At 38.2% G+C, this 24,383-nt stretch overlaps 3 protein-coding genes across 3 annotated transcripts; all 3 read left to right on the top strand.

The window, feature by feature from the left end:
- The first annotated feature begins 1,236 nt into the window (after positions 1 to 1,236).
- On the top strand, positions 1,237 to 6,461 carry LOC131777992 (pancreatic triacylglycerol lipase). Its single transcript, XM_059094366.2, has 8 exons — positions 1,237 to 1,324; positions 2,321 to 2,551; positions 3,135 to 3,425; positions 3,632 to 3,820; positions 4,542 to 4,796; positions 5,249 to 5,372; positions 5,495 to 5,680; positions 6,059 to 6,461. Exons 1-8 carry the CDS (start codon positions 1,273 to 1,275, stop codon positions 6,135 to 6,137), a joined length of 1,407 nt encoding a protein of 468 aa, XP_058950349.2. The 5' UTR covers positions 1,237 to 1,272; the 3' UTR covers positions 6,138 to 6,461.
- Positions 6,462 to 6,917: 456 nt separating this feature from the next.
- LOC131778024 (dynein light chain Tctex-type 5-B-like) lies at positions 6,918 to 8,829 on the top strand. Its single transcript, XM_059094400.2, has one exon. The coding sequence runs from the start codon at positions 7,040 to 7,042 to the stop codon at positions 7,667 to 7,669; it is 630 nt and encodes a 209-aa protein (XP_058950383.2). The 5' UTR covers positions 6,918 to 7,039; the 3' UTR covers positions 7,670 to 8,829.
- A 1,322-nt stretch (positions 8,830 to 10,151) lies between these two features.
- On the top strand, positions 10,152 to 24,017 carry LOC131778030 (A disintegrin and metalloproteinase with thrombospondin motifs 1). The gene is made up of 26 exons (XM_059094410.2): positions 10,152 to 10,347; positions 10,800 to 10,887; positions 11,023 to 11,309; positions 11,668 to 11,827; positions 12,197 to 12,378; positions 12,795 to 12,878; positions 12,979 to 13,112; positions 13,446 to 13,480; positions 13,919 to 14,021; positions 14,692 to 14,820; positions 15,139 to 15,271; positions 16,045 to 16,140; positions 16,234 to 16,379; positions 16,470 to 16,536; positions 16,817 to 16,901; positions 17,259 to 17,386; positions 17,838 to 17,961; positions 18,439 to 18,528; positions 18,836 to 19,011; positions 19,402 to 19,531; positions 19,942 to 20,068; positions 20,464 to 20,671; positions 21,460 to 21,646; positions 22,665 to 22,967; positions 23,561 to 23,726; positions 23,861 to 24,017. The coding sequence occupies exons 1-25, from the start codon at positions 10,297 to 10,299 to the stop codon at positions 23,686 to 23,688; spliced, it is 3,381 nt and encodes a 1,126-aa protein (XP_058950393.2). The 5' UTR covers positions 10,152 to 10,296; the 3' UTR covers positions 23,689 to 23,726; positions 23,861 to 24,017.
- Positions 24,018 to 24,383: the final 366 nt, after the last annotated feature.

The following is a 24,383-nucleotide window of genomic DNA, read 5'->3' as shown; positions in this document are numbered from 1 at the left end:
GGGCCAAAGGTAAAGGTCACGAAACACTTTGCTGCGATAGACAACTCCTGACCTTTCAAATTTTGCCAGCGTTCTATTGTCTGCTGCAAAGAGCCTATCATTAAAACACTGACGATATAACATAAACTTAAAACAACAAAAGCTACTATCATCTCCAAACCAGAGTTCAGATGACACCCAATTCAATGATAAGTGTCTCGTCTCGATACTGATGAATTCGACAAATCAACCTTTTTTTTTAGTCAAAGATTGAGGTAAAAAGCAAAGTAGAAAAGAAGCAGACGGATAAAACCTGTTAGAACTGAAAAGCCCCCAACATAAATAAAAGGATAAGGAAGATAAAATAGTTTCATTATGCGCAAGTGTCAGACAATTTCATTTCTGAGCCAGCCTGAGGATAATGATTACTCAGCTGTCTCGACTTTGAGAGAGTGCGTCGTGCTTTGTTGAGTATCAGTGCTGATATATAGCTTGCTTTACTTTCCATCCGATTAAGACGTCTCGGCTCGGTGTTCACCCGATAGTTATATACAGACATGCCTTGACTCAGTAAATAAAGAAATAATGATATGTCCGCTTCTTGCAAAATAAAATATTTTTTATGAAGGTAAGTAACATCGATCCATTACAAAGCCTATCGAAAAAAGATTTATGAAATACGCTCTTGTTATTTCGGAATATTTACGTTTTTAAGCTGATCAAATAGATTACAGGAGGAAGTTTGATTTTGAATTTTATAATTGATTTCCCCGACTGAAAATTAACCTCTCGAAAAATCAACAGTAAACAGAGAAACGATTTAATAGGCCGAGATGGCGGTTGAATGAAAGTTGAATGAGATCGAAATCAGTTTGCATAAAGCGTCAAATAAGCAACTGAAATATCACAAATACGATTGTATAAAGAAAAGTTATGAAAGGATCTTTGGTTCCAGAATTAAGACGAAATGTTAGGGAAAAACTTACTCTGAACCTTTGAATATATTTCTAATTTCTATTTCTCTCTTTTCATGATTGGAACAAAAAGATAAAGTTTTCAAAACCTCTCACACCTAGTGACGTAACGGAAACGAAAATCAAACAATATCTCCTACTGAGTTAAGAATTAGTTTTTTATTGTTAAAACAATCAATTTTGTTAGTTTGCACAGCTGAGGTCTTTCTTTGATACAGTAGTTCAAAATAAGATTACTTTTGTAGCAGAGTTCATTTGTGAATCACAGTAAGTCAATCAGGAACCACTATTGCATCAAAGCCACTGTGGGACGAAAGTAATGAGCGCTTTTCTATTTATAATCACCTTCATACTAGCAGGGTTGACGGGCGGTGAGTAGTAACTATAAAATTCAGACGTGTGTTTTTTCCCTTTTCTAAGCTATTTTGCACAAAGCGTAATAACGCAGCTGAGGGTAAGTGTATATACTTTTCCTTAACAATCTAGTTCTTCTATTCTATGAGCACGCTTACATTGTGTTCGGAGAAGACAATTTAGTCCTCGTAAAAAAGTTAGAACTCATCTAAAACATGGCTGCCCAGGTTTATATCGACCAAACTCTCCGTTTATGTACTCAAAGTGAAGTATTGGGTTCATAAGCGTTGCTTTGATGTTTGAAAATTCGCCGATGAGACTTCAGCCCAGTATAAATGCGTTTAATTGGAAGAAAGATGAACAATAAAATATGTACAATAATAATAACGATAAAGAATAACAGTAAAGGATATGTTAAAGCTAAAATAAAAGACAAAGACATGATTGAACAGAGTGTTTCATGACACAAGGGAATGATTGAAAAACAAAATGACCTCGAAAAAGATTCATATATGTTTATTTAATACTATCATAGCTCTTAGCTGTGTATTTCTAAATATCCTTGGCGCTTTTATTTATTTATTTATTAAGTTTCAAATACGATATTTCAGCACTGCTGATCGTAGCAAAAAAATTTGATGCATGGCCTAGGTTTCCCAGCTTTCTTGAGTTCTTTCTAATGAAGGATGATGATCTAATTACTCCCAGTAGGAGTCAAACCTACGACCGTCCGATTATTACTTCGGATGCTGTACCACTGAGCCTGCCTGAGAAACTCATGGCAGGCTAGGCTGTTTAACTATGTCCATAGAGACAAACTTCCTGCTTGTTACCAGAATAGGAAAATCGATATGTGATGCTGCAGAGCAATAATGATGTAAATGAAAATGGTTAATTTAAGCCTGGAACAAAATCAAAAGTTTGATTTTGGAAAGAAATCATGTTTCCCTGCCTCCACTTTCTTGACATCACGGACAACATGTTTATATCTTTTTTTATTACCCCTGGATTAGCTAAAAGTACAAGGTGCTATGGAAAGTATGGATGCTACAGCAACAAAGCACCTTTCAATAGAATCGTTCTACTTCCTCTACCCCCCTGGGTAGTCAATCCCAAATTTCGCCTTTACACCAGATTACATCCAGACACTCCACAGTTTATCGATGATAACGATGTGACCAAACTTCAGCAGTCGAACTACAATGGAACGAAAAAGACCGTTTTAATAGTCCATGGATATGTTGGTGAGCTTGCCATTATAAAAAGAATGATAAAATGTTTTTATGTAGCCATAGGAAATTGTATCTTTTGTCAGCTCAATCGGGAATAGAATATTGGATATTTTGTAATAAAGTCGCCGTGACAAGGCTTACGGGACCATTCATTATTTATCACCAGGGGGGGCCAGAGGATTTTAGCCGGAGGGGGGGGGAGGATGACACGGTTTACGGTTTTAAGGGAAAACAGAAGGAAATCAGTCATCACCAAAAGAGTGTAAAGGGGGACTATGGAAAATTGACTGAAAATTAACTAACTATGAAAGTGAATCATAAACATATTACAGGCCTTAATCAGGGATCATGTAAATTTTGTCGAAATACAACCAAAATCATCCAAATGACCGGTTCCCAAGGAGAATACTTTTAGAATACTTTTAGAACGAAACAGAAGGTCATGCCATGGCCCACTGGGGAGATGATGGAGGGGGTGGGTGGAGATATCAGATTAGTAACTTAGAAATAAAAATAGTAACTTTTCTTGATTATTGTATATATATGTATATATATTTTTTGTTGTTATGATTATAATTCTTGGCCACGCTTTTAGAGATCAGGCCTAAATGGATGGAATACATAAGAGATGGCTTGCTAAGGAACTTTGACTGCAATGTGATATTAGTAGACTGGTACACAGGTAGCCTTCCACCCTATGTGCAGGCAGCAGGGAACACACGCCTGGTAGGCGTCATGATAGCAGAGCTGATCAAGTTCCTAATATCTAAGGCCCAAAGCTCCGTGGAGCTATTTCACGTTGTTGGCTTTAGCCTTGGTTCTCATATCGCTGGGTATTGTGGGACAAGATTGAAAAAAGAGGGGCTCATATTGGAGAGGATAACGGGTGAGTTCGGAATAGAGTACGCATGCTCTAATCGCTTGTTAAAGGCAAGAACTACATTCATTTTTTCATTTTTTTTGATGATTACTAATTCATTTATTCATTATTAATTTATCGTAAATCAATTATTCATTTACCTATTTCTTTATTATTTATTATACTTTACGTATCTAAAAGCTATTTTTCTTCTTCTTGCAAAATCTGCGAAGGCCTGGACCCCGCTGGGCCACTGTTTTCAACAACACACCACCTGGTGAGACTGGATCCCAGTGATGCTCGTTTTGTCGACGCCATCCACACAGACGGTGACCGCTTTGGTTTGTATCAAACTTCCGGTCATTTGGACTTTTATCCTAACGGCGGATTGGACCAAACAGGCTGCGCAAGCATCAGTAATGGTAATAAATTTATTATGCATGATGGATTCATTGATTATTTTATGGAAAAGCGGCCTGCAACAACGTAGTTCTCATTGTTAACGTTGTTTGTCACCGATATCGGTCCCTTCCCCAGGATTATCCTACTACGCTATTGGCTTTTTGTCATGGGTTGAATTCCTGTCTTTATTACATCCATTTTGAAATCACTGGGGGTCCCTGTAATCTGATTGGCTCTAATTGATGCGATTTATTCATAAATCGCACCATTTTTTGCTTTAAATCGCATCTTTTTCCCAGCCAATGAGGAGGCTACACTAAAAACAAAACAACCAATCAGAATTCAAGGCTTGTTTAAAGTAACCAATCAAATTGCAGGAATGTGAAAGACAGACAGTACCACATGGCAGATTTTGCAACTTTTGTTTCCAAAACTCTTACTTTTTCCCCCCAAAAAATGGATGAATTTAATTTCAGACCGGCTCAGTACTGCATCAATAAAATATTTGAACTGACCAAGTCCTGTATTTGGGCTATTTCAAAAAGAATGTAATAAAATGGTAATTGAACCTCATGTCGTGCAATTTTGGTCTGAAATCATACTTGTGATTTCGAATCGAACTTACGCTGCGCGCTCGTTCGATTTTAAAATCACGCGTATGATTTCAGCTCAAATTGCACTTCACTTAGTTCAATTACCATTACTAATACTTTATAATCAATTATTTATATTTCTTTTCAGGTATCCTGAGTCCTCTTTTGTGCGATCATTTTCGAGCCACAGATTACTTTATTTACTCGCTGTCCCAGCAATGCATGCATTCTATGAAAGGATTTCCTTGCAGTGATTCCAATGGATTTGATCGCGCCCGCTGTCTCCAATGCAAAAATGGAAACTGTCCTGATATGGGATATAACGCCGAGAAGTACAATGACGGCGGCGGTAAAATACTGGGAAGGCATTTCTTATATACCACCAAAAGTGTACCATTTTGCGGTAAACATCACGTTAATCGTCTTTTGTTCAGGTCTGATAATCTAGACCCTATCATACCAGAGAATGAACCTTGTAGCCCTGAGGAAGGGAAGCTATGAAAAATTTTAGGCCAAGAAGGAGAATGTTCTGAAATTAATTTCACATCCTTCGAAAATCATCGCCGTTTCTTATCGGTCATGTTGTACTAATTTTGTTGCTTTCTTCTTTGATAAAAAGGATATACTAAGTAATTTCTACGGAAAAACCCTACTGAACTGTCCCAGATCAGCTCTTCATATTCAAATTACATTTCCTTGCTTAAAATTGGTGTATAAACGAAATTTTACAAGGCTACCATCTAGACGACTCCTATACGACTGTTCGTCGTAACTTCCAACCGCTATTCAATTTCGCTGACCAAATTTTTTCAGAGAAATTTTACACTCCTTTCTACCTCAATTTTCTCATTACAGTTCCTTATTACACCGTGATCACATTCAAGACGTCTTGGTCGTGGCTAGTGGGGTTATTTCGGGCTCGCATTGTCGTCAAATTAATTGGATCAAACGGAGAATCTGATTACATGCAGCTTCAAAGGTATTGAAACCTAGTTAAGGAAGTATGACCTAGTACCAAATAACAATGACAACTTTCTTGATATTCCCTTAGACGGAAATACATTTGTTTTTTAAAGATTAGTCTGTTTTTTCAATTGTCAGTCGTAGTCTGAAGCGTGGTAGTGATGAAACCTTCGTGATGCCTGGATTAAAAAAACTGGGAGCTTTGCAGAAAATTCAAATACAGCAGAAGTATTTATCCTGGCTGTTAAAATGGAAACTCATCAAAGTTACTGTGATGAAGCCTGGATGGACCGGAACGCAGTTAGACAGGAGCAACACACAGTCGTGAGTTCATTTTGGATTGAATTTAATTTACAAAGTGAAGGGGTTATATTACCGATTAGTTACAAATCTTCTTTCAATTAACCAACTCTTGCTCCATCCATCCATCCATTCTTTCGTGAATTATTCATTTTTTCGTAAAATTGTCACTTCTTCTTTTTTTTTCCATATCCATGTCTTTTAGTATTCGTTTATTCATCACACATTATTCCTCTTTCCGTCGACGCATTTGCCTTCTCTTTAAATATTCGTTTTTCGTTACTTGTTGTCCAGTCAAGTTTTTAATTCAATCTGTGGTTACTTCTCTCAAATGTTCCATCGTGAGTTCGTCCGTTCATCCGTCATTAATTAATCACTGTTTATCTATAACTTTCCTAATAGATATTCAGCTTGCTTCAACGCCTTTGTGCGAAGCAGAGGAGTCTTGCGGAATCTACAGCAAGGAGATGTATCTTGTTGAAAGTTGCAATTGTATCTGTTCCATTAAGTCTTCTGAAAAGCCATTGTTGATTCGTGATTTTTCATGATGTGTTTTCGGTAATAAACGAGCCAAAAGAGGGGAGAATGAAAAGGAATAGATATGAACAAAGAGAAATAAAAGTAGACACATATGAGTGTTGCAAATTTTACATCTGAGTTCCAAAACAACACTTATTTGAAGTAAGTCATTCCAACAAGTTAATTGTTTTATGTGTATTTAATGTAGTAGGTCGTTGTTTTTGTTTCTTTTGATCACGTGAAATTAGCGACTGTAATAGAGTAATCATTTTCGTTCTACAAACTCCGTACTTTAATTACTAGTAACAAACCATCAACCGTTAAGTTGTCATTCGTTTCTTTTGAGCACCTGAGATTAGCGACTGTAACAGATTAATCATTCTCACTCTACAAACTCCGTACTTTAATAATTAATAACGAACCACTAACCGTTAAGTTGTTTGCTCCTCTCTCTGCCCCCTGTTGAGTGTGGGAAGGAGAGAAATTTTTCTGACAGTGCATCAATTTGTTAGGAAGAGCTACGTCGCTACTGTGCGTCTTGGAAAAAATGGCTTCTATCAATATCTCAAGTTGGTGGTTTGAAATCCGTAAAAATCCTTGTTTATTTTCCGTTTAATCGTCCTGTTTTGACTTTCTTTTTTGCCAAAATGAATATTTTCTTGTGAACGTTTCCTGAACGCCATAGGCAAAGTAATTAAAAATGCTTTGACGTAACCTCTTTACGACTACGTAGATGATGACACACAATTGTGTTCACCGAGCCGATACATCTGCAGCCGTAGAGAGCCAGGGAACCTTTGGCAACGCGCTGTTTACTTGTAATCCTACTATTGACCCATGTTATAGTTTCACTTTCTTACAAGAATGGAATTGGAGCCAAAACCTCGCCTTCTAAGCTTTCAAGACCCTATCCAATCATCTTCGGAGGATGATAACGCCTCGCGTACCTCAGCGAGACGCATGTCAGCGATGTCAGAGGCGAGCACAACATCGTCCTCGCGACGCATTTCGGTTATCCAACCTGGACGAAAAACTTCCAAGGCGACCTCGTATGTTTCACCTTACCGCTCATGGCGCGGACTGTCTGATTCCCTCCGCGATCAGGCGGGGAACGACTTTCAAGGAGACGTGAAGAGGCAAGAGGTTGAGAATACGTACCGCATGGAGCCGAAGAGGAAATTTCCTCAGCGAGAAGTAAGGGAGATCATTAAAAACAGTTTGGAGGCGTTGTTAGGCGCGTTGACTTATTCAGGCTCCGAGTTTGGATTCCTCACAAAGCTGCTGAGTTCAAGGATTATGGAACAAGTAAAGAGTCTTAATATTGAGCGATATAAGCTTGTCTGTGTTGTCAACGTGGGGTCGAAGCATAATCAAGGTCTAAGGGTCGCAAGTCGATGTTTGTGGAACCCGGATTCAGACACGCATGTCACAGCAAGTATCGAAAATGGCACGTTATTCGCTGTGGCTACCGTATACGGCGTTTACTTCGAGTAACTGAACAAAAATCAGTCAGGAGTAAGGGATCACTCGCACGATACCACTTAAGACTTCAAATTAAAAGGAACATCACGCTAAGTCCAATATATCACGACATCAGTCAGTATATTACCCTGATTCTTGTCAACATATATTATCCTCCGAACGATTTAAATGGAGTGTAATTCATTGATCGACCCTCTTAGCGCGATGGCGTTCATAAACACCGCCATAAAAAAGCTGTTTTATCAGAAGTATTATGATGATACATTCTGAGCATAATGATCAGGTTGGAAACCAACATAACATTGTTTCAAATACAGTGTTTATTTTTGTTACTATGCACGCTTGATATTATAATCTCAGCAATATGAAGAATCAATCATGTTCTACTCACGAAAAAGAAGAAAAACAAATAAACAACACCAGAAGAAACTCTAAAGGCAGAAAATTATATACGAAATATCAAGTTTCTCTTTACCATACGAAGACGATTGTGAGGTAAATAGGTAAAGCCGTAATGTAAATTTTTTTGCCACAGTTCGCTTCACTGACCCGTTTAAATTAGACTTGAAAACCTCAAATTAAAATAATGACATCAAAGAGATTTTGCATTAATAAACTTAGAACTTACTTCTTCCCGTGAAGCATTTGGTAGGAAAATCATTATAGAGAAAAGAGAAAACTGAATATTCATGTTTTATACCTGGTACCAAAGCTCTTTTTTCTTTCATGTTGAAAATTAAAGCTCATAATTCACGAATTCAAGAAACCATGTTAATTGAAAACAATGTATTCATGTTCATGCCCAAGCCAAATCAAATGAACACTATTTTGGCATGAATATGTTGAAATTATTTATCTGATACGAGCTCGGCTCGGGCGAAAGAAGTGCCAAAACGGCGCGAGAAGTACCAAATCGCTGAATTATTTTTATAGATAAAACTAGTCTCGTCGATTTGGGAACTGTGGATAATATATAAACTAATTAGTTTAACTAGGAATTGCAGCGCGTGAGTTTAGGTACCCTGTGTCATGTAATCTTGGTGGTAAATAAACCGAGCACTACTCTAAACTCGCTTTCGAGCGAGTTATTTAAATGAGTTGAACTCTTTTCCGTTTATGCAGTTGTCTTCTCTGTGGATCGGGGATATGTGAGCAAATATTTGATTTTCAGAACAAAGCTACTTTGAACGTCAAAATCGATCTTGTTAATAATCGCTTCCAAATTGTCTTAGACAAAAGTGGTGTAATTTTTTTCCATATGAGTATGTCAGTTGGACTGAATGTGTCATGATCTCTAATAGACACATATAATTTTTACATAGCTCTAAATGTCATAAACTCGATTTTTAATTTTTTTTATTTACCGCACAGTGAAACTTGGAAAAGCATCTTTGGCAAAGAAACTGTCGTTACGAATAGACCCAAACTCCAAAATAAAATGATGATAAATGATAGTTAATATTTATGGTGCTTCTTTTTCGGCTTTTATCATTGCAGGACAGAGAAACGCTGGGGAAAAAACTGTTAGGAATAATCTTGCATTTGTGTGAAAAAATCGTAAAGGCTTGGCTTAATACAAAATGATATTTATTGTAAATTATCCAGGTGCTATGGATCACAATGTTCCCACAGTAATAAACTGCGGAATTTTTTTTGTTTTTGGTTTAACGCAAATTTAAACAGACATTTAACACTTCACAAACTACTTTGATCCCTTTTGGAAGAGGAAATGTTTTTTTTTTATTTCCTTTAATCTTCCTTTGTTGGGGTTTTTGCGGATTAAAAATGTAACATGAAAGAAAATTATAGACGAAATTCACTTCCTTTTAGGATTCTGCCAGATGCGATCTGTGCTGTCGGTCAAATTTTAATTCAGTTCTTTTCCTTTTGGCACAAAGTAGCAATACGTTTTCATTTTTTTTTTAATAGTTTTCAACTGTTGAATCAACCAATTTGAATCGAAAAAAAGAACGTAACTCAAAAGCGTCCGACAAGTTCTGAATAAACAGAACTAACTTAGGGAGTGTAGTCCATGCTAATTGTAAAACGTAGTTTTAAAGAGATCGAAAGAGACCTTACAATGTTAAAAGACCATAATTTCTACAACCAACAGATTACAGAATGAAAGAGACCAAAAAAATTACGGAAAAAGAAACTAAATAAAAAATCAAGTCTTGGTCTGACTAGTATTTAAATGAACGACGAAGTCATACGGGTTAACAAAACGCTCAACGAGGCCAAGGAAACAAATACGCAGAAAAAGAAACACGGTATAACTATTTTAGTTGTGTTGACTTTCGTTATTACAAACTGTTGGCATCGGATATCTTGTTTCAAGTTCTTAATTGAATGAAGATATTTCAACAGTTATAGAAAAACTCCATTAACTGAGAGGTCATCAGTGAATTTCCTCATCTAAGTGCGTTCAAAGCTTCTTAATAGACCCCGCGCGTAGGAGGATCAAATTTCAAAGAGAGCTTGTTTCCCGAAGGATTTCCTGGGCTTTGTCTTCTTTGCCACCTCTGAACAGACATAAAAACGGCGTTCACGAAACGTTTTTCAATGATTCACCGTTTACCCAGATTTGCCAGTTGGCACTCTTTGGGTCTGTTCGAGACCTCGACCTCAGAGAAAGAGAAATGAGTCGATTTTTCTCACTTTTTCTGCATCTAACCCTCTTCCTCTACCAGGTGAGTAGGAAGTTAATGTAATAATTTCAGGGAACATATTTACAACAAGGGAAATAAGCTTCATGAAATTAAAGCAGTCCACCTCAAAGGGACCTCACAGAGAGGAAAATTAAAGGAGCATTTAGTCAACCAAGAAAAATCGGTTTTCCGCTTAAGGTTAATTCTCTTATTAAGATTTTTCTCAAATTTAAGTTTAATTATACTTTACCTTCGAACAACCTCTTAACACCTAACAACCAAACTGCAAATAACGATACTTTCGTTGGAAGGCCGACAGCCAAATTCCTCTTCTAAATTGAAACGATTTTTCTTGTTTCCATAAACACTCAATAGCTGTAACTATTTCAGAATATACTTTTCGCTTTGAATTGGTGCTCGGGAATGCATTTGACTCTCCGAAAAGTTACTATATAACTGATGATTTGATAGCTATAATTTGTGCTGTTTTACAGAGGAGAGCCGCTGCAAGACAAGACCTCCATACTTTTCTATCAAATGATGAATTAAGAAGATATTTACATACAGATTCCCACGAATCAGGTCAGGTGTCTCACATGATGCTTTCGTGATGATGACATGATGCACACGTGATGCATCACATGATGCTTTTCTTTCCCAACCAGCGAATTTTGACGTTAGTAAAGCAATAATTTTAACATTAGTGTCTATCCTTAGTTCCAGAATACGATGTCGTACGAATCTATAAACACAGAGGCAAGCGAAGTCCATTTTCCACAAAGCAGGACTACAGACTGTCAGCATTTGGAAAAGACTTTGCACTGACGTTGCAACAAAATGATGACGTCATTCCCGACACAGGGCTGCCCATAGAGAGGCAGAAAAGTGACGGTATGGTTGTCAAAGAGATCCACCGTCCACGTGGAAGATTTTATGAGGGTCACGTAACTTCGGATCCAAATTCCCATGTAGCTGTTCGAGAGACTGATGATAAGGGTCAGCTGGTAAATTATGCTAATCGGAAAATATGCGATTTTTTTTTTTTGAGATTTAAAGTACAGAGTTTAATTCCAAGAAAAGAGAGTGAAGGAAAGAGACTACAGACTTAATATAGGTGTTGTTTAAATGGCCCTAGAGCAAGGCTATTTTTATTCTCAAAGTATCCAGTCTCAAAGGTATAATTATAGCGACAGGTTTAGTGAGTGTTTAGCGGAGGAAAGATGTCCACCTAACCAGAATTTGCGTCTTTGGCTTGGCTATTTACAGATATTAGTGGGAATGATGCTGTAAGTCTCTAATGAGCTTGGCTCATCTCTTGAAAGCGGTCCATAAAAAAGTTATTAAAAATTGTAAATCTTTTAGAGTGGTGCTTTAGTGAGTGGTGGCCATCTGTACCATTTGGAGCCTCTATCAAGTCATCTTCATCGGCGAGCGGCATTACAAGGATCCGAGTACCATGTTATCTCCAAACGAAGCATTCGAGATATGCTAAACCAAAACCTTATGTCTACTCATAATAAAGGTATTTCTAATTTATTTTACAAACGCGACCCTGGATATAAACCAACTTATATCATAACATTACTCCACTTGGAAAACCAGCATTTCCATTGTTCACTTTTTCTTTCTTTCCGATTTCTTGTGATCACAAAGGCATTGTGAATTAGCAGGGGGGGGGGGTCACACCACAGTCCTGTTTTTATTTACTCAGAGCGAGTCAGAGCAGTTAATGCCAATCTTTTTAAGTAAATTTTCCTCTCCATACCAGGTGATCGCCTTCCCCCCCCCTCCCCTCACCACCTCTGCCCTTGCGCAGTCGTCAGTTTTTTGCCAACAATTTAGAGATCATTTTAAGATTTCCAACGGTGCTTCATTTTTCCCTAATTACCAGGGAAGACGCAAGAACAAGAGGAGATCCAAGTTGATCAGACTGAGACTCCCAAGAGTAGAACTAAACGTGACAACATTTACAGTGGCAATATATATATCGAGGCCATGCTTACCGCTGACAAAACAACCTGCGATTTCTATGGCAACGGCACACTTGACTACCTCCTGAACATTGCTAATCTAGTAATAATAAGATGAACTTTCAGTTCTTAGTGAAACATAGATAAATAAAGAGTTTTTTTTATTTTTGCCAAATTAAATATTTCGTGCAAGACAATATGGATATTCAAATCAATATTATTTAAAATTTGCCCATTTGCTAGTTAGTCAATCTCAGCCTCGAATCTACGATCCTGTTGGCTTCCCAAATTGAATTATTTTTTTTCTGATTTCAAATTAAACTGTCTCCGGAAAAAAGATAGGTAATGCAAAAATCGAAGCCATGTTTATCGACGCAAGTCATAGACACTATTGGGACCAGAGCCCTCGATCCGTTCCGCCGCCCAAACGATCAGGTTAACTAGGTAAATGCGAAGCTGTTTGACTTTCCATTTTTAACATTTTTTTTTCAAACTTTTCTTGGTTCAATTTTCATATAGGTCAATCGGCTTTACAAAGATAAGTCCATTGGAATGCCCGTGTCCTGGGTTCTCACGAAGGTCTTCCTCATCGAAGGGTTCGACGTAAGTGGGAGTTATCAAAACCTGCAATTTATACATCAATAAAATTTATAATTTTTTTAATTGGTTTTGTTCGTTTGTTTTTTCCTGTCTTTACGAATAGCCGGACTTGGACTTTGCAGCAAACAACATACGCTCTGCAAGATCGTACCATGGGAAATTCAAAAATTGGGCCTTCGATAGGAACCCTGCAAATGGTAAACAAGAACATTATGATATTGCTGCCATGCTTACAAGGTAAGTATCATCATGAGCATTTTCAAGTGGACATTTATATAAAATCTGTATTGAATCGTTTTTATTTAAATGCGCCATGTGATTGGTCTATAAAGCACGCGACACCCTCTCAACCAATCCAATGCAAAGTTGAAAAAAAAATGGCGACTTAATCAGTCACGTTTTCGAGTGCTTTTTTTCTTTCAGTTCCTTGAAATACTCTATTTTCGGTTTCATTGCACCAAAATGGGGTTGACACACAAAATAACTAAACATGACAACACATGTAAGTTAGAGTAAACTTTAACCATTCGTTCATTTATGACAAAACATTTTATCTTTTGTTGGAAACAGGAACGTATGTGGTCTGAACAGCTGCTCCATCAATGGTAAGGAAGAGCTTAAAACTCAGTTCACGTGCACTTATTGGCAAATTAATTTACTTGTGTACGTTTTTTTTGTTTTTTTTTTTGTTTTCAATACAAATATCTGCTTGCTTCTTTTTTAAGTAATAGAGACCTCACAGGCGCACCAAAGAAATTCCTCCCCTCCCCCCCTCTCCCACTACTATGGTCTAGGTTCAACTACCAGACCAAATTGAGTATAATTATGGGATTGCATTTGTTTGTGGTCGATGTCATTGCCTCGACTCGTTGAATATTCTTCGGCCTCTGTGGTTTTTTCACCTACTTTCAAATGTACAAAAGCGAAGTACCAGAGCGACTAGGAATCGTTGGACTAAGAAGCACTTCGAGAATGAGACACTGCTGATAGTTGCATTTTAATTTGAAATTTTATTGATATTTAACGTTGCTATCTCCTAACAGGGGTTGCGAATATGGGACTTTGTGGCAAATACCCTGGCGTGAGCATAAACGTGGCTATTGGACTCAGTGCAGCATACACTGTGACGCACGAAGTGGCTCACAAGTAATTCTTATTTGTAAGACTGTTTCTGCCTTGTTAATTGGTTCTCTCTCATGAACATGGAACTTAACCCGAAGACATAATTTGAACTAACACTGAATCGTTATTGTAGGTGTATGTCTCAGTGCAAAGGTATCACCAGTTCTCTTGGTCTGTTATTCTTTTTTTTCGTATTCAAATTTTTAGCTAAAACTTATCTCAAATCATCGATAATTATTTTAATTTGTCGCCAAATGGTTCTGAATTAGTATGTGGCGCTCATTAAAAACATAATCTTACGAATAGCCTTTTCCTGAAATCTCAGGTTTTCCCGAAAATAGCCAATTTCTTTTCACGAAATATGCTTCGGTGGAATCTATCTTTCTCCGCCAAAAATGCATGGTATCAACAATTTGTGTGACGAACATTTCACAATATATGCGGGCAACTCAGCGGAAAAAGTTTGAATGACAATTTAAATGAAACTTGCAAGAAAAAAGCTGTGTCTTTATCAAATATTCAGTAACCAAAATTAATTCTGTTTTTATTTCCTGTAGCATCGGTGTAGGGCATGATAACGGAAGCTGCCACGAGATAGGAACTAACATACATAGGCATCAAGCCTATACGAGAAAAGATCTGTCTTCACGGGATATTCAGTACCTTGGATTGATTCTGTTTTTATCTCCCATAGCATTGGTGTAGGGCATGATAATGGGGACTGCCACAGGATGGGAGCTATCATGCACAGGCAACAGGCTCATGGCCCGAACGCATTCCATTGGTCCCCTTGCAGCATGAAGAAACTGAAAGAGAGGTTTACGTAAGTATTTATTGTTGTTCCTCCTTGTCTCTAGATCTGCTCACGAAGTGCACAATATCTGAACTTTAATGAGGAAGTCTAGGAAGAATATTTCCCACTTCCGACTTGTGTCTTCGTTGCTGAGTTGGTAGTATCTGGGAAGCACGGATTCGAATCCCGTCGAAGCCTCAATTTTACATTACTTGAGTTTGTATTGAAAACAGGAAAGCTCGAGGAAACTACCTCTTAATTTACTTGTTATCCAGAAAGATTTAGATTAGGAGTCTTGTGTTGGGTTAGTTTTAATCTCGATACTTAAAATTTCATCTTTACTCCCAGGTTATACAAATGCTTACACAACCAACCACCGGCACAGCTTCCTCTTCCCAGTCTTCCTCCTCTCTTTTCAGCTGACGAACAGTGCCAAATGGCCTATGGGAAAGACTATACCGCGTGCGGTCCAACACTTAGAGTAAGTACGCCATAGAAAAAGCTGCTTAAGAGAAGCTAGAAAATTGTATAGTTTAGTTCTACAGTTAAGATTAGTAGCGATTGTAAAGCCGATTCCATGGTCGTTTGTCCTGTGTTAGTTTGCGCTAAGTGTGAGATGAGAAGTAACTTTGGACGGTTAAGAATATATGAAGGTCATATATTTGAACTGCGGATAAAGACATGAATGAAAGTGATCTTCGCAGTGATGTGCACTACTTAGGCAGTAGTGAAAATAAGGCCTGAAAAAAATTCAGGCCTGTACGGGCCTGAATTTTTTTCAGGCCTTATTTTCAGTACTGCCTAAGTAGTGCACATCACTGCGAAGATCACTTTCATTCAAGAAGTAACTTTCTCGCCGAGTTTCTCTCAGTGACGTCATGGACGTCACGTATCACAGAAGGTACCAGCTTTGACCCGTTCAGGAACACTGAGGAGTTATCTATTAGGCTATGAGCTCTTGACTGGCCACTATGGCATATTCAGCATCTCTTCCGTGTACATGCGTTGGATATGAGATGATAGATGTATTCACGAGTAGCGCTAGTAGAGTAATTCTTTCATCAGATAAATTTGATAAAATTTAAAACTGACTTGAGTATTGCTAAAATGCTTCGTCCATTTTATATGGACTCAGATATCATAGTCTTTAAGATCTTATCAATTACATGGGCTTTGCTTCAGGGGATGAGTTTGTCCATGAATTAGACTATGCACTCTCAGAGATTAAAGAAAATTGATAAATGTTTTTCTTAGGAAAGCTGCGGAGCACTTTTCTGTGAAGGAAAAGGAGGAAGCTGCTTCACTAGATCTTCACCAATCGCAGAGGGAACGTTATGTGGCATCAGGAAGGTAAAACTGCTGAATACGATTTTAGAAAACTTTAAGAGTTCTCAAGAAAGAATAAGCGGTTTTCTTAATGTTTATAATCTTGTTTTTCTTTAGATCTGCCTAGCCGGACATTGTAGACATGAACCAAGAGTACCAGGGCCAATTGACGGTGGGTGGGGCTCTTGGGGATCGTATGAAGCATGTACACGAACTTGTGGGGGAGGGGTGAGATACCGAAGTCGACAGTGCAACAACCCAGCGTAAGCATCGTACTTATCTTAACACCAATGTTGTCCTAAAATCCAGAATTTTAAACTAAATGAACATGTCTTTCTTCCTTTTTCCTGAAGACCTAAATTCTATGGAAAAGCGTGCGAGGGATCCAGCAAAGGTCACTTTGAAATTTGTAACATTCAGGTTCGTTGTTCAGTAAAGGAAAATTATTTGTGTATTTAATGTTGACGTATTTCATTGCCTTGACCGTTGGTTAAAGCTGATGTTAAGGGATATCAACAAAATACGACGTGTGGGAGTCGTCTCACCTCAATTTCGAGTGTTTCATTGAAAGATTTTACAGTTCAGCTAAATTTAAACTGGTGTTTTTTGACATGTTTACCAAATGCAAGTTAGCTAAATCATTGGTTGACTTGAAGAGGAAAGCATGAATTTACAACTGCTTGTATGTTTTCCCCTTCAGGAGTGCAGTGTTGATCGTTTTCGTCATCAGCAATGTGAAGCACACAACACGGACAGTACGAAATACCGCCCTCACTTTTTGGGAGGTAATAACATTAAATTTGCTTGGGAAACTTTATTTGACATTGCAATAGATAACTCCTACTTTGCAACGGAGAATTCTGGAAAACCTGGCACTGAGTTGACGCTGCTGAATCCAGCACGTCCCTTTTACATGGAAGAAATACCACGCTTATCTGTGGCTCCAAACTAAAGAAAAAAGACATCTTGAAAAAAAAACAAAACAAAACAGATGCGAATACTCCATATTTTGAGATGACCTGATTTATTTTTGTAACCATAATGAATAAATACATCTTTTAAAACACTTTGTGTTGAATTTATGTAGAAGTACAGCATTGCGAGGAATTGATGAACTCGACATTTCTCTTATTCCTAATCAGGCAGTAGCAAGTGTACTTTGGCTTGCGTGACCGGGGGTAATGGATATTATTTTGGCGACGTCACGGATGGGACACGTTGTGAGGGGAATAAAAATGTGTTTGATGTCTGCATTGAAGGAAAATGTGTGGTGAGTACTTGACTGGCTGACTAACCAACTGACCAACTGTCTGACCGATTGACTGACTGACTGACTGACCGATTGACCAACTGACTGGCTGACAGACCAATTCACCGACTAACTGACTGACCAACTGAACAATTGACCGACTGACTGACTGACTGACTGACCGATTGACCGACTGACTGGCTGACTGTATAATTGACCGATTGACTGACTGACGGATTGCCCGACAGATTGACTGACTGACTGACTGACCGATTGACCGAATGGCCAGCTCACTGAGTGAGGGAGTGACTGACTAACTGACTGATTAACCTACCCAGTGACCACCTGACTATGTACTTAAATTTCCCTTTAAATGAAGAAATAGATGAATGAATGAACGCAAATATTTAAATTTCTTTACCCAATTATCTTGCCAGTCGGATGAAATGCTTCCTTGTCTGTTATTTTTCAGCCGGTCGGTTGCGATAAGAAACTAAGATCTGGCAAAGTATTCGATCGATGTTTGAATTGTGGAGGAGATGGTGGATCGTGTGTTTTGGTTAGAGGGATGTACACAAAGAACTATCGAGTATATGGTAATAATTGGAGTCAGATTTTTTGACTAGTTTAGAATAGATTTTCTTATAACACTGGATATCAAAACTGGGACTTAGATTTAAACATATTTATACCTCCCTTCTAATCTTCATTCCGTTTCATTGGGAATATTAAATGAAGCATTCGTGATACTATTTTGTCGTATTTTGGAATTTAAAAACTTCTATTATCACGGAAGAAACTAAAATCGTGCGTCACAATTTTTGATTACATCATGTCTTGATATTTTTTTCCCAACGGGTGGAGGATCTTTAATAGAACAAGAGGTAGATTGAGGGGTTATTGTGTTGGATAAAGAAAAAGAAATTAACAGGCTCACACTGAGAGGAATGTATAATGTTAAAATAATGGCTACGACCCTAACACATAATTATACACATATGTGCGTTTGACAGACAGGCACTGATTAACATTCTCGTTTGTTTTTACTTCTTCCGTATTTCTATACTTTGCAGGGCGCAACAACGGAGACATCATGTTCACCATTCCAAAAGGAGCGACAAATGTCCAGATTCAGGAGATGAACAAATCTTACAACTTCCTGAGTACGAAGAATAATATCTCCCCCCTCCTCCATCCCGGTAGAAGGGGGATAAGTAATGTTCGGTAAAGTTTTCGACGGAGTTGGGCCTAGGCCTGAGATCTAAACACTGAAACTTTGAATAACTTTCCGAACCCCATTGAAAACCCCTGTCAATTCATCACTTATCTTTTTTGGCTTTTCTTACAATAAATAACACGTATTTAGAAGATCTCTCTTACTTTACTTTGGTTTAAATTTCACAAAGCTCAGTCTCTAAGTTCCCTTTGGATCACGAACATTCACAATTTTTCCGTACCTTGTATTTCCAGGTATAAAGTCAACGAAAGCAGTCAAAGCAGTCGATTACTACGTCCCAGTCCCAAGCTGGACGAATACTTACGCGGCCGCAGGCACGTTCATTTACCACTACATGAAAAAGTACCAGTATATTGATGCTGAGCGAATTACTATCAGAGGACCGACAAATGAAGACCTAGATGCGATGGTAATTATTTGATTGTATCATTTTTTTTAAAAACGGTGTTTAAGTATACCTCACGTATTGTCTGCAGCGTTTAACTGTGGACTGAGAGATCTGGGTTCGAGAGTTGGTTTGGCTTTTGATTTAACTGAAGTAAGCGGGAAGAAAAATCAAAATATCGCTTACTATGCTATGTCTTGTGTAATGCATTATATCTACGTGTTTTCAGTGTGGTTAAGGTGGCCACTGCTACATATCGACAATGTAATAAATAAGTAAACAAAAGTTTAACCTTGACATATAAGTTAATATCTACTAATATAACCGCTTATTAAACTCTAACCGTGTTTTTTGTTTCTCTCTCTCCACTGCATATACAAACAATTTAACTATGTTTTCTTGATTTTGCCACAGTATGTTCATCCTGGAAAACATGACAATCCAGGTATATCTTATAGCTATTACATCCCTGGAAATGGAAATAGCACAACCTTCAAATGGAACCAAACGATCAACGGCGAATGCAGTACCACATGTGCCGGAGGTAGACATTTTAAAAGATATACAAGTAATAAAAGGTTGCTAAACACGTCGGGGTCAAGAAGGCAGCGAAAATTACTCATAAAAGAGTGAAACGTGTGTCGGTTTAGAATTTTAAAATTTGGACACTCGGAGTACCATTTTCGGAAAAAAGTGACAGAACTAGGTCTGTCTTTTGAAAAGAACCACTTCGTTCATACGGCCTTAAGCGGACAATTCCTGAAATCAGCTGCGTGGAAACACGCCCGTCCTGTCGACGAGTGGAACTAAGTTTTCCTTCCAAACCGACAAAAGCTAGTTCCTCAACTTCAAAGTCGCTGAACTTCGGTGATTAACGCCTGATGTAAAATAGAGGCGTGTGCAAATAAGCATAACGCATGAAGTGTGTAAAACGCCAATTCCATTTGCTATTAGGTGTTCAGCATATTAAAGTCACGTGCCACCGTGAGGATGACGCAAGTGAGGTCTCTTCTGATTATTGTGACAAGAACACTAAACCAGCGGAGTCCAAGTTATGTAACCTGGCCCCTTGTCCGAAGGAGTAAGTATGACTCTTAAACCTGAAAATACTGTGGTGCGCAAAGCTTGAGCGAGAAGCCATTCTAAATGAGAGAAGACGTATTTCGCCTTCTTGTGTTTTTGTGATAACAAAGTGTTGTTCTCTTATGTTCGTAGAACTTTGAAGAGTTTAGCGCCTATCAAACTAATTCTCGGGATTAACTCGCAACAATACAACGAGTGATACTATGATTAAACAGTTAGCGTTAACATGGGTAAATGTCTTTGACACACTTCAAGATAAATGCAAGCTTTTAGTCGCCTCAATCGTTTGATAAAGGCTATTCAAAGTATAACGCAAAATCTCCAAACTTTGGTTTTTGTTTTAAGTTTAGCCTTGTTTTTTTTATTATAATTGTTCTCTTACAATTCACGCAGATATAAGTTAGGAGCCTGGAGTCAATGTTCCGAATTGTGTGGAGGTGGTCAGCAACACAGAAATCTGACATGCGCACAAGTCATTACACAGAAGTACACCAAAATTCTACCAGATTCTAGTTGCACCAATTTGTCAAAACCAGAAAGTTACAAACCCTGCAACAATATAGATTGTATGCCTCAGTGGGTTACTGGAGAATGGACACAGGTAAGAAACAACGCATGCGCATACCAGGCTTTAAATAATATCAGTGAATGCTCTTATTGGTGAGGTTGTTCACTGTGCCTTCTTGAGAGGAATAGGATTCTGGGGCTCGTGAAGGCAATTATTTAAAATCTATTAAGTTCTTTGGTTCCCGCCGAAACTCATCGAATAAGTGCTCAGAAAATATGAATTTTAGAGAAACTATCGTAATATCTAACAATTGTTTTACGAGCTCATAGTACCGAGTTTGCTTCGGCCAATCTCGTATTTAACAAGCTTGCGAATGAATTTTTTTTAAAAATTGATTTCAAATAAATTCTGCACGTTTGGATATTTGGATAACCCTTTTTTAGCTCTGCAACAGTTGGCTAAATGCATTTCTGTAAAAGGTGACTTGGAGTACGAGCTGATAACCGGAGTTAATTGAACCAATCAGAACACTAGAAATGCAAAATTCAGAGTTGAAATTAAATATAGATACTTATTCGTTGGTAGCCCGAGTAATTTAACTGTGAAACCCAGAAAACCGCGAACATTTTCCTTTTATTCTGAAAGGTCAGTTGTGCTCTAAGCTGAGTTGAGGATAAGATATACAAATTAATTATCACTTTGTGATCCAGGAGTAGCTTTTGAAACACAAAACGTCTCTTATTTATCTTTGGTGTTCACGGTTTTCTGAGTTTTGCAGATACCCATAATCCATTTCATAGGGGTCCTACTGGCGTCAAAACCATATGTTTCACAAATTTCGATTTCCACGCGATATATTATTGTCGTCACTATGTTTTCAGTGCTCGGTACCTTGTGGTGGTGGTGGCACTAAAACACGTCTGGTGGAATGCAAGAGGAAGCTTGCAAATGGCTCCTGGCTTTCCCTGCCAGAGGATCATTGCACTGAGAAGCCATCTTCACAAACTTCATGCAATAATGTGCCCTGTTACAAATGGCAAGTTCAGTATCCGTGTGCCAGCTGTGGAGGTAGGCATCTTCGTTTCGTTTAATGGGAGTGAGATGGGGGAATAGGGGAGGAAGGGAGAGAGAAGGGAGAGGAGGGGATGGAAGAAAAGAAGAAGGAGTAAGAGTCGAATGGAGAATGGGAAAAGAAGGAGTAACAGCTTTGAGAGGACGACGAAAGAAGTAAAGGAGAGGGAGCAGGAGAAGAGGAGAAGAATGAGGAGAAAGAAAGAAAGAAAGAAAGAAAACAGAAGGGACGAAAGTGGTGGAGGAAGAGGGAGAGGTACATGTTGGAGACAGAGCGGGAAGAGGGGCAGGTAAAGGTAGAAGTATATAATAGGAGAAAGGGGAAGGATAAGGAGGAGAAGAAAGAAAAAGGAAGGAAAAGGAAGAAAATGGAAGAAAAAGGAAGGAAAAGGAAGGAAAAGGAAGAAAAAGGAAGGAAAAGGAAGAAAAAGGAAGGAAAAGGAAGAAAAAGGAAGAAAAAGGAAGGTGGAAAAGCAGAGGTTAAAGATACATGGATAAAGAGGGTTAGTTTCTAAAGAAACTGGTGCTGCGTCGGTGGGAGCGTAACAGGGTATTTAGTACTATCAAATGAATTGAGAACGTAAAACTGGCCGTAAAGATTTTAAAAGCTGAGTTTCGAGCATTAGCCATTCGTTAAAGCGAATGGAATGTTTAGAGATAGAGGAGTAAGGGTGAGACTAATGTAAAAGAGGAGGAGGTAGGGCCTGGAGTTTGAGAGGGTGAGAGAAAGAGGAGGATAAGAGAGAGACTAAGGAAGAGGAGAAAGAGCTTACAGAGGTTGCATGGAGAGGAAGAAGGGAGAGACTAAGGAGGTAGGTGGAGCTAACGAGGAGTGAAAGAAAACCCTAAAATTCAGACACTTCTCTGGTCAGCATTGACACATTTTAAGGCTGACACCAACCCAAACAAAGATTGCTTTACCTATCCCTAGGTTAAAGTTAAATGCTCAAATTCAGCTTCAGATGTAAATGATACTCAACAACAACTTTTATTTGTTTTATTCTCGAACTTTCAGGTTCGGATATGAGTTACTTTCCGATCGGTTGTTTCATGGACAAACACATCGGGAAGCGACCGTTAGAAAGATTGGTTGCAAATTTTCGTAACGGCATTGACTGGTACCACATGAGTAAAACGATAAAGAAATGTGCTGAGGATGCTTGGAGTAAGCATTACGATGTCTTCGGAGTCCAGTTCTACGGAGAATGCTGGTCGGGCGACGAAGGCTATAAAACCTACAATAAGGATGGTTTTAATCTGCAAGGTTGTTGGGAAGGAGTGGGAAAGTCAAATAATAACTACGTTTACGCCTTCACCAGTAAGTGATTTTGGTATGATCATCATCATTATTATTCTCGTCATCGTCATTATCACCGCCACCAATATTTATTCACACATTTACTAATATCATCAAGTGTCTTGCTGTCGTTATCTTCTCTTTGTACTCAGCTCATCAGATATCAGACCCCTCTCCGACAATACAATTATAATTTGAAATAAGTGGATTTTAACTGAGGGTATTTAATGGCCATCCTCTTTGTCTGTCTTTGCTTGCATAGTTCTGTATTTATCAACAGAATTGATATTTAAAATTGACCCATGTAAAGAGTTTCAAAAGCTCACGTTTTGAGCGTTCGCCCTTCGTCGTGTTCGCTCTAAAAAAGGGCTGACGCCTGACACGTCAGAAACTCTTTAGTTACTCGTTACGGCGGCCAAGTTACACTATCAACTCAGTTCATAATACCCCCACCGACGCAGCACCACAATTTTTTTATAAACTTACTCCCCTTCTCGCATAGTTCTGCCTCACTCTTGGTATCACTGTCGGTGTTTACATGTGCCACTTTGGGGGTTATGCTGATATGAACTGAATATTGAAAATAATACTTATATGAAAGTATTCTCTCCCAGGCATGGTTTCCCAGCCTCGTGTTGATTGCATCTACGTAGCAAATGGACAGATTGTCCCGGATGAAAAATGCAGCGCCTCAAAACCCTTAGCTAAAATGAAACGTTGCTCTGATGTGTGCAGGAATTAGGAGGAAAAAAGAAATAACAGTTTACCTAAAGGAATAAGGTATAATAAATCACAATACTATTTGGTAAATTTACTTCAAGCTCAAAGAAAGAAAGAAAAACTTGGAAAAGAATGACCCCAAGAGAATAAATTCTATTCTAATAATGCGATTAACTTTAAAACTCTTCTTGCAGGTCGTTAACGATGATCGAAGAATCCTAGAGGCAGCAAAAACAAATTTGATCTAGTTTCATTATGATTTTTTCTTTAATCAAATAATATTTTTGTTAATATTATAAAATGGGAAATAATGAATAAACTATGAGGCAAGCATATCGTTTACTTGCTCGTTTTTGATGAGGAATTCTAAGATTGCACTGGATTTCCTTCGCCTCGCTTTGTGATAGATCTGGAAAAAAAGTAGAGTAACTTAGTTTAGGCACCCCTCCCAGTATCAGATTCAAAACTTAAATTAGTCTCTAGTTTGTCTTCAGCCTTTAAATTTGATCATTTATATCGAATCGTCGCGATAATGCAAGAATTTTTATAAGAATCTACTACGATGAAATACGCAGGCGACAAATGGGTCCCGATGAGATTCACCGTCAGCCGTAAAACGGCCAAAAATTTTAGTTGTTATGCGTGAAAACTAACAGATTTTAATTGTTTTGGTCGCAAAAAAATTAACCGTATTTTTTTATGATCACAATGGAAATA

This window comes from Pocillopora verrucosa, chromosome 12, assembly GCF_036669915.1.
Source record: "Pocillopora verrucosa isolate sample1 chromosome 12, ASM3666991v2, whole genome shotgun sequence".
NCBI lineage: Eukaryota > Metazoa > Cnidaria > Anthozoa > Scleractinia > Pocilloporidae > Pocillopora > Pocillopora verrucosa.
Note: the sequence above shows the minus strand (reverse complement) of the source record. Positions and strands in the feature narration are given on the sequence as shown.